The following is a 15,118-nucleotide window of genomic DNA, read 5'->3' as shown; positions in this document are numbered from 1 at the left end:
AAGCAACATAGAATATTTGTTTACAGTTCTGAGAAATCACTGTTCCAATAGCCTAACTTGGGCAATCAACTTGATCTCCACTCTAAAAAGCATCTAGGCATTATTTTCTCTTGCTTTTAGCCTTGCAATTGATTTGCAACAATGGCTGTTTGTGCGAACGTTGCTGTCTGGCTCCCTGGCAGTTAAATCTTTGCTTCAATTTTGAATAGCATTCTCCATGGTACCCACTAATATGGTTGTGTCAGGCTGAGACAGTTTCTGATATCGGTGAAATTCATGGATTTGCATACTGTTTATGGATACAAAGCAAAGCAAAATGCATCTGTTTACTGTATACCTTTTCTTAAGTATGCAGTGTATGTAGGTTACATTGGCCGTCGAATAAAATCATCAGGGTTATGATTTCTTTAAATGGTCCAGCAGGTAGGTTGTTGGGCAGCCCGTTGTGTAAGTCTGCTTGATGACCTGCCATCACATGGCATTGGTTACCATACCCTCTTGTTTATCACACCCTCTGGTTTACTACACCCTCTTGATTATCACCCCCTCTGGTTTACCACACTCTCTTGATAACCACACCCTCTGGTTTACCACACCCTCTTGATAACCACACCCTCTGGTTTGCCACACCCTTTTGATTACCACACCCTCTTGTTTACCACATCCTCTGGTTTACCACACCCTCTTGATTATCACACCCTCTTGATTATCACACCCTCTGGTTTACCACACCCTCTTGATAACCACACCCTCTGGTTTACCACACCCTCTGGTTTACCACACCCTCTGGTTTATCACACCCTCTTATTTACCACACCCTCTGGTTTACCACACCCTCTTGATAATCACACCCTCTGGTTTATCACACCCGCTTGTGTGCAATTACTTCCGTCTCGGACAGAAACACCAGGATGCCCGGGAAGAAGCTGGGTTTCCATCTATGCAATAATAACCAAATCAAAACAAAACAAGGAGAAAGAAAGAGACATACAGTATAGCATTTTAAGAAAGTGTATTTTTTATGAGGTGAGAATACTAGAGGATAGAAATAATGAGAAAAGAGAAAGATTAATTATGAGACCTCAGATAGAGAAAAAATCTATAGAAAACACAAAGCCACTAAGGGAAAAGAGAGAGGGTGAGAGGATGAAAGGAAACAGAGAGGGTTAGAACAGTATGACAGCTATAGATAGAAAAGAGAAGGAAAGAGTTGGTAAAAAGGGGAAAGAGAAAGGAGGAAATAGAGGATAGCGAGAAAGGTAGAGAAAGCAAATGAGAAAGAAAGGGGTATAGAAAATGAGAGCGATTAAGTGGAGACCTATTGAGAAAGATAAGAAACAAGAGAAAAGAGAGGACTAAGGAGGTGAAGTCACAAAAACCATTGTATGTTATGGTACTCACATAATTTACCATTAGCTACTTGCTATATAATGGAAGAACATGGCTTAGGTACACTTTTAAAGGGTGAGTTTTTACTCACTGACGTAGCAACACAGTGTGGTCCACGACATAGTAAATTGTTGTAGTCATGATCTGATTTGTATGTATTTGGAACTAACACACCACAGACAACATTATTTAGAAAAATCATTTAGCACAGAAATACAGTCTAGCTACAAGCCATAAACTCTGCAGTTGTGTTTGCCTCATTCTGTTCCTCTACAATATTGAGATGTATCTACTTCACAGTTCCCTGTGCTGTAGTTGGAATTAACTTTGGATTTTGAACTCACCTGCTTTTAGTTCGCTGCAACAGAACCTAATGGACTTAACGGCGGGTGGCTTCGTTAGGCTACCACACTGCACATAATTCTTAAACTTGAAGTCTTCACCTACACTAAACAAAAAATTTGCTTTTTTTGTTTAGAATATCACCGACAGCCGGTCTGTTCCAATGGGCATTCCACTTCTTCAGAGACGATTCTTTCACCTGAAGCCTGCAGATGGCAGAACTCCACAAGTCAAATTGTGATTGGTTGATTTTACTGCTGCTCTAATACGGTTATATTGCACATGCCTTCCAGATCCCAAAACCAACAGTCATTTGAGCTGCCTATGTTTTTACACCCAGAGACAAATAAAAGTTATCAGACAAACATATGTTTATTTTGTCATAACCAATTGTGTCTACAGCCCTCATTGCAATCTTTTTGACAGATTGAAGAGTGTTCGACATTGAGATCTCCTCAGACATCCTCGCCTCTGTGTGGGAATGTTAAGGGAACAAGGTTGCAGGAGTCGTTCAGACTTCAGACTTCTCATAAATTCACTGATGTGTGTATTACTTCTTGATTTTTAACAACATGATAAAAGGAATTAGGTATGGATATCATATTGTATATATAGTTGCCTAGATGGTCACATTTGATGATAGTACTGGTGGCACTTGGTTTGTGCACACTGTGCAAATTGAGGGCACGCAACATTGTATAATGCAGTTGAAATTGACAGGTCGGACAAAACGCTTGTCGTGTCGAATAATGTTATTTTTAAACATTTAAATTTTGACACGGCGTGCGCCAAGCGGCCTTCTATTGCTATCCATGTCAGCTAGACACTGTTTGACAACATGACCATGTCTGTAAGACCCAAACCCCTGCAGAGCGAGTAGCTTCTTTACACTAATCCCCCCTCTCTCTTCTCCTCTCTGTTGTCTCTTTTTCTGTAGATAATCCAAGACAGAATAAATTCACACATATCCAGGAACAAGTTGATGTGGAATTCATTGCCTGGCGGACTATACGTTCTGCCTCAGTTCTCCACCGACGCGGCAGTGTTCCCCTTTTATTATTCCTCGCTGGGTGAGTTGCAGCCAGTTAATGACCTGATATTATGACGTGTGTAAATTTGACTCCTGTTCTGTGCGTGGGAGCTGTTGACACACAGCCACTAGCAGTCAAACCTCTGCTTTGTCCTTTAGGCTTTTCAACTCAGTGACTTAATAAGAACGTAATTCTTCACTCAGAACCAGTTCATTGTGGAAGATCTATTGTAAACGAGGGCTCTTCCCCTTGTCCATGCGTTTTAATATCCCCAAAAGCTACATGTTAATTGTCCCATTTTACTTTAGCTGAAATTCATGTTAGGGTGCCAACAAAATGTTCTTTGCAGCAGAAAATTGCAATGTATTTAACCTTTGGGAAGTGCAGTATTGTATTGCTGTATCCTTCCTGTACCAATTCACTGTAGTGGCTCAAGTCTTCCCTAGAGACAATGAGTAGTGCTGCAGCAGAGCATTCTGTTTCGCATATTTTCTCCTGCGTGGAAAACCTTGGAGCTCTACACCATAAAGTGACGTTACTGCGGTCCTGTGAGGAGCACTGGGATGAAGCTATAACTCAGATAGATGCTTGTCTTTCTCTGAGGAGTTGTGGACAGGAGGACCGGGCAGTTTGCTTTATGCTACCACAGTAAATCAACTTTTTGCTGGTACTGGAGGAGTAACTTGTCATCAGTGCCGGTAATACACAGGTGTTATCAATCTCACTTTCCATAATTCCAACGGTGAAACTTTTTCAAGATACTTCAGAAGTTTCTCTCACGCATCTGCATTGTAGGTCAATGTAATTCTAATTACACTACTTTTTTTTAACTTTTCCTTTGGTCCTCATTTTATGTGGATGTTACAGTGTGTACAGTAGAAACACATTTCATCTGTGCAGTGCCATATTGCTCCTTTTAGAAGTGGGAGGAAGAAAAGATGACAATGTTGATCTCTGAGGTGTACTGATGACTGGGTATACCAGAACAAAAATCACAAATGGATTTCCAACTTGTTCAGTAGAGTTCAGAACCTCCCATTATGTGCTTCGTAGGCTGTTTCCTTCACAATCCTCCTGTGTTTAAAGTCTTCTTGAATTGTGTTTAAAGCTATCGTGGATGGATGAAGAGATTCCAAAACAGTGGATGAAAATCGACGGGCCCCTTCACTGTAGTCTGTACTTGTTATTCACAGGTCCTGACTAATTATTGTTGTCACTTCCAAGTCTCACTTGTAATCCTGAAATGTGCTGTATAGTGTGAACTGAAATGTGTTTGAACTTTAATATCTGCAGTGAAAATGATCAGGATGAGCACTTTGAAGCTTTTTTTGCAGCCCATTTTTTACAGATGTTATTGACAAGATCCTTTGTTTTCTCCTCAACCTATCCAGGCAACAGCAACACTAATGACATATCAATCAATTTAAAATTGAAACATCCTTATAGTGTTTCTTGTGAGGAGTAAATTAGACATTGCCAAAGGAATTGTATAGGCAATGTATTATAAGAAGCATAAATTAAGTCTTCTCCTATTTTGTAATGCTGAGTTGGCAGGCTGGGGATGAAATGTTTTCAGGGTGATCCCAAAATTCACATCATTTGTTTACCACCACCTCGTGTGAAAAGGTGGCAACACTTAACCTTGTCTCCATACCTTCTCGCTCTCCTGGGACTTTTAATTATTTTAAAGGTTACCGTGACAACTGGGGTATTGTATCTCTGACGCTCGGGATCCCCTATACCTATACCACAATGTCGGCAAAGACTGTGTCAGCCTAGGTTTCTGTCATGGAAACGGGAACCCTCCAAATGGTTTTGTTGCTGAGCATGAATGTTCCGGTACATTCATGTAAGCATTACATTGGTGTTGTTTCTTGTTACACTGGATCATTCTAATAACTGTTTCTGGAACACCTTTGCTAAAGCCAGTCACCGGCATAAAGGCTAATATCCAGCATAATCCAATCTACTGACACAGTGACATCCCCTTCCCTAGGCATACAGTAGAATAGGAACATGAAAAGGGCAGTCTCTGAAAGAGAAATAATGGAAATAAAAGGTGGAGTGGAAATAACTTAAAAGAAACTTAGCAATATTGGGCCATTGCTTCAGCATACCTTCCTAAATAAATATTAAAAAATTGTCTGACAGGATATGCTTTTCAAACGATCTCAAAAAATATTCCTTACCTCAGTATACTTCAATGCATGACTATCAAGGAGAATAGAACAAACAAATATTGCTGTTTCTATATAGATTTAGCTTACATTTTAGCATGAATCCTCTTCATCACAAACTTGATGTAGGAAGAAATGGAGGGCTACCTATATAGCCTTGCAAGGATTTTCAAGTCCCTCAGTTAAGCACCAATTTTGTTTTAGCTGGGCTAAGGCACGTTGGTGTTAAATTTTGTGTCATTTGCAATGAATAATTTGATTGAAAGGTGTGTTTTAGCTGAAATCAAAATGGCAGGAAAAACTGTGCCGTTCCCAGAAGAACTATTTCTTCTAAATATCCATTGCCAGAGTAAAGTTACTTGTAAGACTTACAGGATTTAAATGACAGGATGTCATGAGGCAATACAAAATCTATCCTTTGAAGATGATTCAGTGATTTTCTCCAGCTTTCTTTGCTCAAGCAACAATGTCTGCAAAGAACAAACATCCTAATAATTGACATACAGTCAGCATACTTCCGCTGTTTATGTCCCACATCAAGGAGGCATTTGCAGGCAAATACACTCTGGTTACTCGGCCCTCACTACAAACACAACCACAGACTCACGGATACCAACTTATTAACAAGTTCCCAATCAGCCGTAGGCTCTCAACTGACTTAACTGGTTAAGTAACAGTAAAATAAATACATTGTGTGATCAACAGGTCTTCTAGGGCATTTCAAATACCCACCCCATTAACAGTAGACATAGAAATAGATACCAGTGTCAGAGAGATTAATAGGGACGCCATAAAGCACTGTCTCCATTAAAACACAAGTGGGTGCTATAATGTCTACTAGAGAATACAGTGGATATAAAAAGTCTACTCCCCCCTGTTAAAATGCCAGGTACTGGCTGTGAGCTGGCTGTGTGCTACATGTGACAACAATCTCCAATATTCTTCATATGAATGGGCTATGGGGTAGGGTGGCAAGACAGACGTCTTTTCTTACAAAGAAAAACATCCAAGCCCGGCTGAAGTTTGCAAAACTTGGGAAAATGTGTTATGGTCTGATGCAACCAAGGTTGAACTGTTTGGCCATAATTCCAAAAGGTATGTTTTGTGCAAAAACAACACTGCACATCACCCAAAGAACACCATACCCACAGTGAAGCATTGGTGGTGGCAGCATCATGCTTTGGGGCTGTTTTTATTCAGCTGGAACCTGGGCCTTAGTCAGGGTGGAGGGAATTATGAACAGTTCCAAATACCAGGCAATTTTGTCACAAAACCTTCAGGCGTCCCTCAAAGATTTCAGGTTGTTTTTCATTTGAATTGTTCACATTATAGGTCACATTAAAAGTGGAAAAGGTTCTGACATGATTTATCTTTGTCTCATTCTTTTACATCACTAAAAACTGGCATTTTACCATGGGGGTGGAGACTATTTATATCCACTGAATGTCGAGGTTTCTGTGTGTTAAGGTGTGTGCCTGTCTGTGTGTTAAGGTGTGTGTGTGTCTGTGTGGTCGCAGGTAAGAGCCCGTCACAGGAGTTCACCGCTGTGATCCAGGCCGTGACACCCCTACAGTCCCAGCTGCAGCCTCTAGTCAAGCTCATCATCGCTGTTGCCAAGTCCAAGTTCTGTGCACAAGTAAGAGCCCAAAAAACTGCAGGCATGATGCAGACTTGGTTTCTAGCATGTGAAACGAGAGAGCTCAGTGGGAGTTGATCTTGTTATTTGATGTGAAGTCGCAGGTATCTACATGGTTGTGTTTGTTATGTTTAACTAGGTAGGATCAGTGGAATACAGACTTGTTTTCTCTGACTCTGCAAAACGGTGGTTATATGAACGGTAGAGTGTACTATATGTACTTTAACTGAGATATGGGTGCGTTGTTTCATTTGCAGATTATTGTGCTTTGGAATTGCGATAAGCCTTTACCTTCCAAGAACAAGTGGCCCTCCACCGCCGTGCCTATCACTGTCATTGAGGGAGAGAGAAAGGTAAGATATTTCCTGCTTTGGGATTACGTGTTTCAATTTAAATGTGTTTTATTGCGTCTTTATCATTGAGAGGTAATAATAATGTCTGTCAGGTTGAGATAAAGCACTGTCATAAATGTATCTTAAAATCCATTCAAGCTTTTCTTTGTCTTTTCTGGAATTGTCATATCACAGACCATGACTGAGTGAGTCTCTTACCTGGGATCTGACCTTAGTTTACACTGAATAGTGAGCCATGAAGAAGCTTGAGGATGCTTTCAGGAGCGTTCCAGACATCCTCTGAATGTATCACTGCTCAGTCACTGGGCCATTAGTGTGCTTGTGGTGAGGTTCCTATGAGCTTTTGATACAATGGGAGGTACCAGACCTCATATTAACCTACCAGACATGTAAGAGGTTAATAGAGGGTAAGAGCAGTGAAATTCCCAGGCCAACGACCACAGTTGTGCTTTCAGTCAACCAACCTAACACCAGGAGTTGCTAGCGCACGACTAGACAAGGCAGCCCGGTCTTACATCTGACCTAGCCACCCCGGAAGGCGCAGAGTACATTTGCTGCATTCTATTCCATAAGTAGTGCCAATTTACACAATTTTCATCTCTCTCTGTCACAAACACACACTTCTTAGTTTTCCCTTACCTACAGCAGTACATCTGTGGTCCCAAACGTGCCGTCCTCACTTCGGCAGGAACGGGAACTAATGGCAGATCTTTGTTTTGTTCCCGTGTTGTTAACATGGTCATGGACAACAATGAGTTTCCGCTGTAACATTGAACAGCCTTTCTAAACGCCGTCGTTAGGCCCCTAATTGCTGGTGCAGAGCGGCCTCCTGTGACTCTCCAGAGCCCTCTCCCCAAACAGCAGGATCCTCACTGAGTTGAAACCAGCAAGTCGAACGTTTGTATCGCGCCAAATCAGACTTCTGCTAGGATACAGATGAAAAGCTAAGGGCAGATGTATTCCTCTATTGTGCGTCTTGTGTTGTTCCTCGTGTAATCTTTAGAATAAATACTAGTATTTTTGTCCAGGGGCGGGGGGTGGATGTGGGGGGGGGGTGGGTGGATGCTGTATCTTAAGAGGTGGTTATGATCTGTTTTGTGCTAAATTGTTTACCTCCCCTCAAGGCTGGCCAACAGTTTAAACAATTGCAGTACACAGTGTTTTCCTACATGTCACCTATTTATTTTGCATTAGTATGCTGGCTCATTGTAATTTCACTGTAACCTTGACACCATTTACTGTGTTTATGGTCCTTTTCTCCATTTCATAGTTTTCCTCTTTAACAAGGAAGATTGAAAAGCAGGGGCATCATTTCATGCTGTTGCACGAATGCGTTGTGTGAAAGAGGCTGCTGTGAAAGGGCCTTGATGAACGTCTCTTTTATCCACTGTAATGTATCATTCTCTCTTTCCCCCCCTCCATCATTACTTCATTTCAATGGAGATTCTGCGGCTCCAGAGTACACACTAATCAGCTCTGAGTGGAGGTCACCAGCAGCATCCGATTAAAATCCAGCCTATTATATTATTGATTTTTCCTCCATGTTTCTATCCTCAGGAAAATAACACATCTAACAATAGGTCCCCTAATCTTGTTCCTTCGGTCTGGTTCCTATTTGAAGGCTAATTAAATTGACCATTGCCATGGATCACTTTATAGCCAGCTGACATTAGATCACTATTCTGGCTGTCGGTAGACATGCTACTCACTCCTAGGTCCTGATGGCTTTGAGATAAGCAGGGAATTGTGGTGTGTGTGTGTGTGTGTGTGTGTGCGCGCGCACGCGTGCAGTATCTCTACAGTAGGTAGCATCTCCACAGCTGTGTGTGGGAGGCTGGCTGTTCTCCTCTCCTACGATGTGACGCCTCGAGAAGGGCTAACTGTCTCATTAGCACCTCTTCGTCTCCCCATCCTCATCTGATAGCTATTTCCATCACCTGCTAAAATCATATACAGCCTGAATCACGAGATGTCTTATCGTAGAGGAGCATGGCTATTAGGAGCTGATAAGGGAGTGAGGTGAAACTCTCAAAGCATCGCATTTACTTCAGAGCGATAAGTCACTGCGTTAAAGTCCAATGCTTTTGAACACTACCACGTTTCTCCCCGGGGCTGTCATTCATCAGTGGCCCTCTTGGCATGTCTATTATCGGCGATGATCTATGGCCATTCAGCCAGGGTGTCATTTGTTGTCCCCTGCCAGCTCTGTCCCAATTTCATTGAGCTTTCACTATTTAGCTACCTGAGTTTTCAGCTGATTAGATGATCCTCAGGATCCATCCAGTCCATTCATTCAGGATGTGTGTGTTAGTTGTCAGAGGGTGGTAATAGCGTGTCGTGAAGGGTCAGACTGATTGACAGACTGTAGTGGTGAATATTTAAGGCTACGCTCTCAGAATGTTTCTAGTGTCCCCTGGGATGCTTACTCAACCTTCACCTTTACTGTAGTTCACCTGTGACCGCATGACCGCATATGACCCCAACACAATTGTCAGGTACGACCGTGTGACTACATACGAAACCAACACGATCATCAGGTATGACCGTGTGACTACATACGAAACCAACACGGTCATCAGGTATGACCGTGTGACTACATACGAAACCAACACGATCATCTGGTATGACCAAACAACCACAAGACAATCATCAGGTATGACTGCATGACACGACCTCATCACAATCTTCAGATGTGATTGCATGACTACATACAAAACCAACACAATCATCAGGTATGACTGCATGACTACATACAAAACCCAACACAATCATCAGGTATGACTGCGTGACTACATACAAAACCCAACACAATCATCAGGTATGACTGCATGACTACATATGAAACCAACACATTCATCAGGTATGACCCACGTGACTACATACGACCACAACACAATCAACATATATAACCGCACAAACACAAGGAAATAATCAGATATGACTGCATGATTACATCCGACCCCACTACAATCTTCAGATATGACCACATATGACCCAACACATACATCAGGTATGCTGACAACACGATAGTGGTAGGTTGTGAATCCAACAATGAGAAGGATAGAGCCATATTTACGCTATGACATATATTCCAACAGATATTTTGTGGTGTAATCTGTGATAATCATTGTCTGGAGCGGCCAACATCCTAGGTAATGTACACCTGATCTTTTCATCGTTTCCCCTGGATGTATTGCGTTGTGAATAGAAACATTCGTTTGACTGGTGTTTGACTGGTGTTGCTCGCAGTTCAATCAAGAAATTCAAAAGCGAAATGCAAAACACGAAGTGAAGTGAATGGCTTTTTTAGAGCCTATGTTTGGCGCCAATGATTTAAACGTCACCAAAGTCATCAGTGAAATTACTTTATTTTAAATTACATTATTGTCGAAGATGATTGAGGTGGAGGAAAGAGATGGCAAATAACCTACTGTACTGTTATTCAGCTTTTTTATTTAGCTTTTCATAGGCTAATGTAGCCTATGAAAACACATCTGGACAGTTGAAACTGGGGCTGATCAACGTATTACATGAACATTAGATTCAAGCCTCCAGCTCTTTTCTTGTCTGGCATTACATGCCAATATGTATTAAAACATCATGTCAATTATGTAAAATTTGCCATCTTCTGTCATTCCATATATAACTCCTTTGTTTGGGTTTCCTTTAGGTCATGAATGTTTTTGCTTTTTCCCTCAGATAAAAAATGAAAACACACCCAGTGTATTTTTCATAAGGGTTCTTGTAAAGTTGATTTTCTGCTTGCATGTTACTTAAATAAAACATACAAAACAACAAAAACAAAGGGAGGAAAGAGAGCGCACGCCCGCTGATATCGACAGGCCCATTGTACCGATGTGGCAGGTCCTTTGGAGTGCACATAACAGAGGGCTTGAAATGGCCCAAGAACACCGTGAACACAACGCCTCTTCAACCTGGTGGCGTTTTCTCAGACTGCGTCCCCACCATTGGGTTACGGCTGCTCTACCACACACTGTCATATGGCTCTTCACAGGGTGATGATGTCAGCCCGCCACTTTAGTATCCATTTTGATTTATAGTCCATTTACTTTACTGTTGAGGTTCCCCAATTGGACTGCTGTATAAACAGATTCCCCTTTGGACGTCCGGTTGCCTGGACATCCAAATTTGCTATTTATTTTCTGTTATAGTTGGGTTTGATCATATTATTTTAAGACATGTATTGTTTGGGGGCATTTGGATTCACTTGCCATAACAGCTGCTATGATGTGTGTGCCACCAATAAAAAACAACAACATTTAAACCAAATTTGATTGAATGAATTGCATCTTCAGACGTTGCATTACTCATCAATATTCCTTAAATTGTTCACTTTAAAATAAAGTTGATTCATTTCTTGGATTCATAATATTCTTATCACCTTCCTTGTTACTTGCAATCAAATCAAGCAGTCGGTTACGGTTGAGGAATAATGTCATATGATTGCACTTTGAAGTAAATAAGATGTTGGATATTTACTGGAAGTGGATGAAATAAGTATTTTGCAGCAAAGCAAGCCTGCATGGTTCAAGTGGAATAATCGGAAATATTTCACTTTCCCTTAAACTATACGAACCTTGTCTGTTTGTAGAACAGTGGCAAGCAAAGGTCACAGAGGAGCTTGGTTTATGCGATCTCGTTGATGGGGTTGAGTTGTGGGTCATGGGGCAGGTGTCTAATTAAGCAGTAAGGCATGAGGGGGTGAATTGTAATACAGCTAATATACTGCGTCTTCGAACTGTTCTTATGCGAGACATAACACTTAGTGCTTGGATTCAGCACTTAGCTGTGTTATATTAGCTGTGTAACACAACCTCCGAGGTGTCTTTTTACTATAATAAATAGATGACCAACCAAATTCAAACAGTGAACAGTAATTGGTTGTCATACCTGTGATATACGTGATCTGATATACCTCGGCTTTCAGCCAATCAGCATTCAGAGCTAGAACAATAATGATCCATGTTATAGTGAGGTCAGAGAGTGCAGGAAGACACCTTCCCTCAGTATCTCTTCTAACTTCTAGTCCATGCGAGAATTTGGACGCAGGGCCACCTTTATCAAAGAATGACAGGCACTTGATTTGTGGTTCAATTGAGCTGACATAACATTTTTATTATAATGACATTTTATTGGCCAGTCATCGTATATAATGCTATGTATATTTCTCTCATGCATTTCATAATGTGTTTGTTTACCTCACTATGAAAACACTTTAAAGAGATTCATGTAAAGTCTGCTAATTTTAATTTTGAAGATGTCACTGGCGTTCGCCACCGAGCTTGATGTCTTTAGTCCTAGACTATCTTAATCTGTGTCCGCCAAACCGCCCCTTTATGTTCGAATGAATCCCGTCGGAAAAGCATTGCACCACAAACATTGGCCTTGAAGTAGCACAAGTCAATGGTGATAAAGCCGATGCCACGTCTTCAGCAGGCGACTCATCGCTACTTGAAATGCATTGTCGCTGACCAGAGTGGTAGGAAGAGTGAAAAAAAGGAAGCCAGAGATCTAAACCCTCTGGTACACTCTCGATGGGGCCAGTCGAAGCCGCACTGGGGCGCTGACAGATTAAGGGGGCCCTGGGGCAGAGGAGGCCACGGGCGGATGGAAAGAGAGGAGCGGGAGAGAGAGATAGAGAGATGAGCTGCCTTCATAAGGACAAACAGTCCCTGAAGATGTGCATTGGGATCTTGGCAGTGTACAGTATATAGCCAGAGACCTGAAGGAAGAGGGATGGTGAGAAATATTACCAGAACAACAACAGCTGGCCGGCCCGATAACCAGAGCAAATTGGAGCCATCAGAACATTCCTGCATTGGGGAAATGATAGGCGTTATTAGCTAACTGAACATTATGCAGAGTACGTTAATTGTCAATGCGCATGAGTAACACAGTAATGCAAAGTGCAGTTCGTGCTAAATAAAAGCCCAGTAGTGTTGTGAAGAGTGTGTCGATCGTTTTTACCTCTAATTACTGAGCGAGTTTTGTTTGATTCGCCAGTGAGCAAGAGGGCTTAGTTACTAGTGAGTATTCTCCGGGATTCACTCCGACAGCAGCCCTGGCATTGCTGATGGAGCTTATTGAGATTAAAGGAACCCACATCGTGTAGAATCTTTTCAAATTTGGCACAGTTCTATTGAAATATCTGTGAAGAGGCACACTGCATACAAACATATTGTGAGATTTCTCATTTAATTTTATGACAAAACATCTTTGCCCTTGGTCGTCAGAGTTTTCATTTCAACAAAGGAATTATAATTAACATGTAATTTTAACATACAGTAATCATTGGGATTTAACAGAAGGGCGTTCGTTCTATACATATTTATTAAATCTAGACTTCCTGTTTCCTTGGTTTTATATAAATACCCTTAAATACCCTTAAATATTTCTATTGACACATATTCCTAATAATATTAGTCAATATAATAACTACAGGCAGCTCTGTTAAACCTGCATGCAGTCTAATTTATTCTGATGTCCACATCATACTATTTTGTCCAACTGATCGATATTTCATACAGACTATTGTGATCCCACAAACTCTGGCTGGTGAATTATCATGGAAATCTCAATTTCTCGTGAAAAATGGATTTGCAGTCCCCTGACCGATAACGCTGCAGCCAAAGTGTTTTAATAAACTGGCCTCATTCAAACAAGCCCCACTATCCAAGGAGTCAGAGAGGAAATATACCGCAAATCATATTTAACGAGACTTAAAACATTAGGAAACAATAATCCTGACATCTAGAGAACAAAATCATAGCTATCATTGACTCTTCAGAACAATGACATTTTTACTCCTGATTAATTTGAATACTAATGAATGGTAACATATGATATGAATTGCCTTTTATGAAATAGCATAAATAGCCATATTACTAACCGATCTGTCACACTGTCTGTTCTGAGGAAGGTCGTGTTGTTACCTGATTGTGTATCATTGTCGTTGAGAGTCAGGTCTGATTGCTGTTATTCATTCTAAGGACCCTCCACAGATCATAAAGGGCTGATTACTGAGAGTATAATAGGTGTACAGAATGGAGCGCCCGTACTTGGCCCCTCCATCTCTCTCAATGTGTTCTTAGGAGAGCTTTTTGCAACACGCCTTCTAGTCCTAAACGGCTCTTAAAGTATCCCAACGCTCCTCGTTTAATCAAGCCCTCAGCCGGCAAATGACTTTTCAATGGGCCCCGTCAAGGGCTCTCCTGAGCCAAGAAGCTCAGCTCGGTGCGGCGCCGGGCCCTGCCAGCGGTACACCGTCGCTATTATCCTGCCACGACACACCGGGCAGAGATAGTTAAAGTGAACAGGAAATAGTGTTGCATTGAAAAGGGCCCATTAAGCCGCAGCGATGCGAGTCCGCGGCACCTGGATTCAGCCGCTGTCACCGACGCCGGCGAATAATGACAGAGGCCCTGTCGATAGCGCCTGCTTGCTCTTGAGCAGCCAACCCGAAATCTGAAAGGGTCCCGGTAAACCGAGCCGGGGCTAATCTCCAAGTCAACAGGCTCCCGTCGATAACTTCCTGGATTTGACGAAGGAGGCAGCGGCTGTTGAGGTTGAGGACACACGGGTTGTACCACGCTGTCAGGAGCTCCACGGGCCGGTCAGCAGGCGGGGATACGGGCACGGGTAGGTCCAGTGAGATGCGCCACCCCACACTCTGGCTTGGCAGCCTCCCACTGAGAGAGAGAGAGAGACGTTGAAGAGGATTACCCCGACACCGCTCTCAGGGAGTCCACTGCTGACAGTTCACTCCTGCGATGTGCGTGCACCCGAAAATGATGGGAAAGGCGGCACGGCAGCCACTCTACCAATGACACTGGCTGCAGAAACGCAGCAATCAGCCGTTTCGCATTGGAAACAACCGGAGAATTTCTTCAAGATCGAGTGTCCATTGTCAATAAGTTAATAGCGTTTTATATTATTGCAAACTGCTGTTTTTGTGTGCCTACACTGTAATTGCACTGTAATAGTGGGCACAAGTGTTACTGCGAAAGCAGGCACTGCACGGAGGACACCGCCAGGCCATTATCCCGTTTTCAATCTCAAATTGGCCTTTAAATCCAGAGTTTACATCAGGTTTGAAAGGTGCAGTGAAATGATTGCATGCGCAAGAGGGGTAGTATACATAAGGTAATTAGAGAATGTAATTCGATTCAA

The 15,118-nt window shown here is 42.1% G+C and overlaps 1 protein-coding gene across 2 annotated transcripts in view; it reads left to right on the top strand.

Annotated features, from left to right (window-relative positions):
* The window catches only part of LOC105017786 (exostosin-1), a 214,498-nt gene that overhangs the window by 182,151 nt on the left and 17,229 nt on the right, over positions 1-15,118 (top strand). For both annotated transcript variants that reach the window (XM_020055998.2, XM_020055997.2), the window contains exons 6-8: positions 2,669-2,801; positions 6,457-6,575; positions 6,833-6,928. In XM_020055998.2, coding sequence (XP_019911557.2) covers positions 2,669-2,801; positions 6,457-6,575; positions 6,833-6,928 — 348 coding nt within the window. The remainder of the gene's footprint in view (positions 1-2,668; positions 2,802-6,456; positions 6,576-6,832; positions 6,929-15,118) is intronic.

Source organism: Esox lucius, chromosome 18 (assembly GCF_011004845.1).
Source record: "Esox lucius isolate fEsoLuc1 chromosome 18, fEsoLuc1.pri, whole genome shotgun sequence".
Lineage (NCBI taxonomy): Eukaryota > Metazoa > Chordata > Actinopteri > Esociformes > Esocidae > Esox > Esox lucius.
This window is presented reverse-complemented; position numbering and strand designations above follow the sequence as displayed.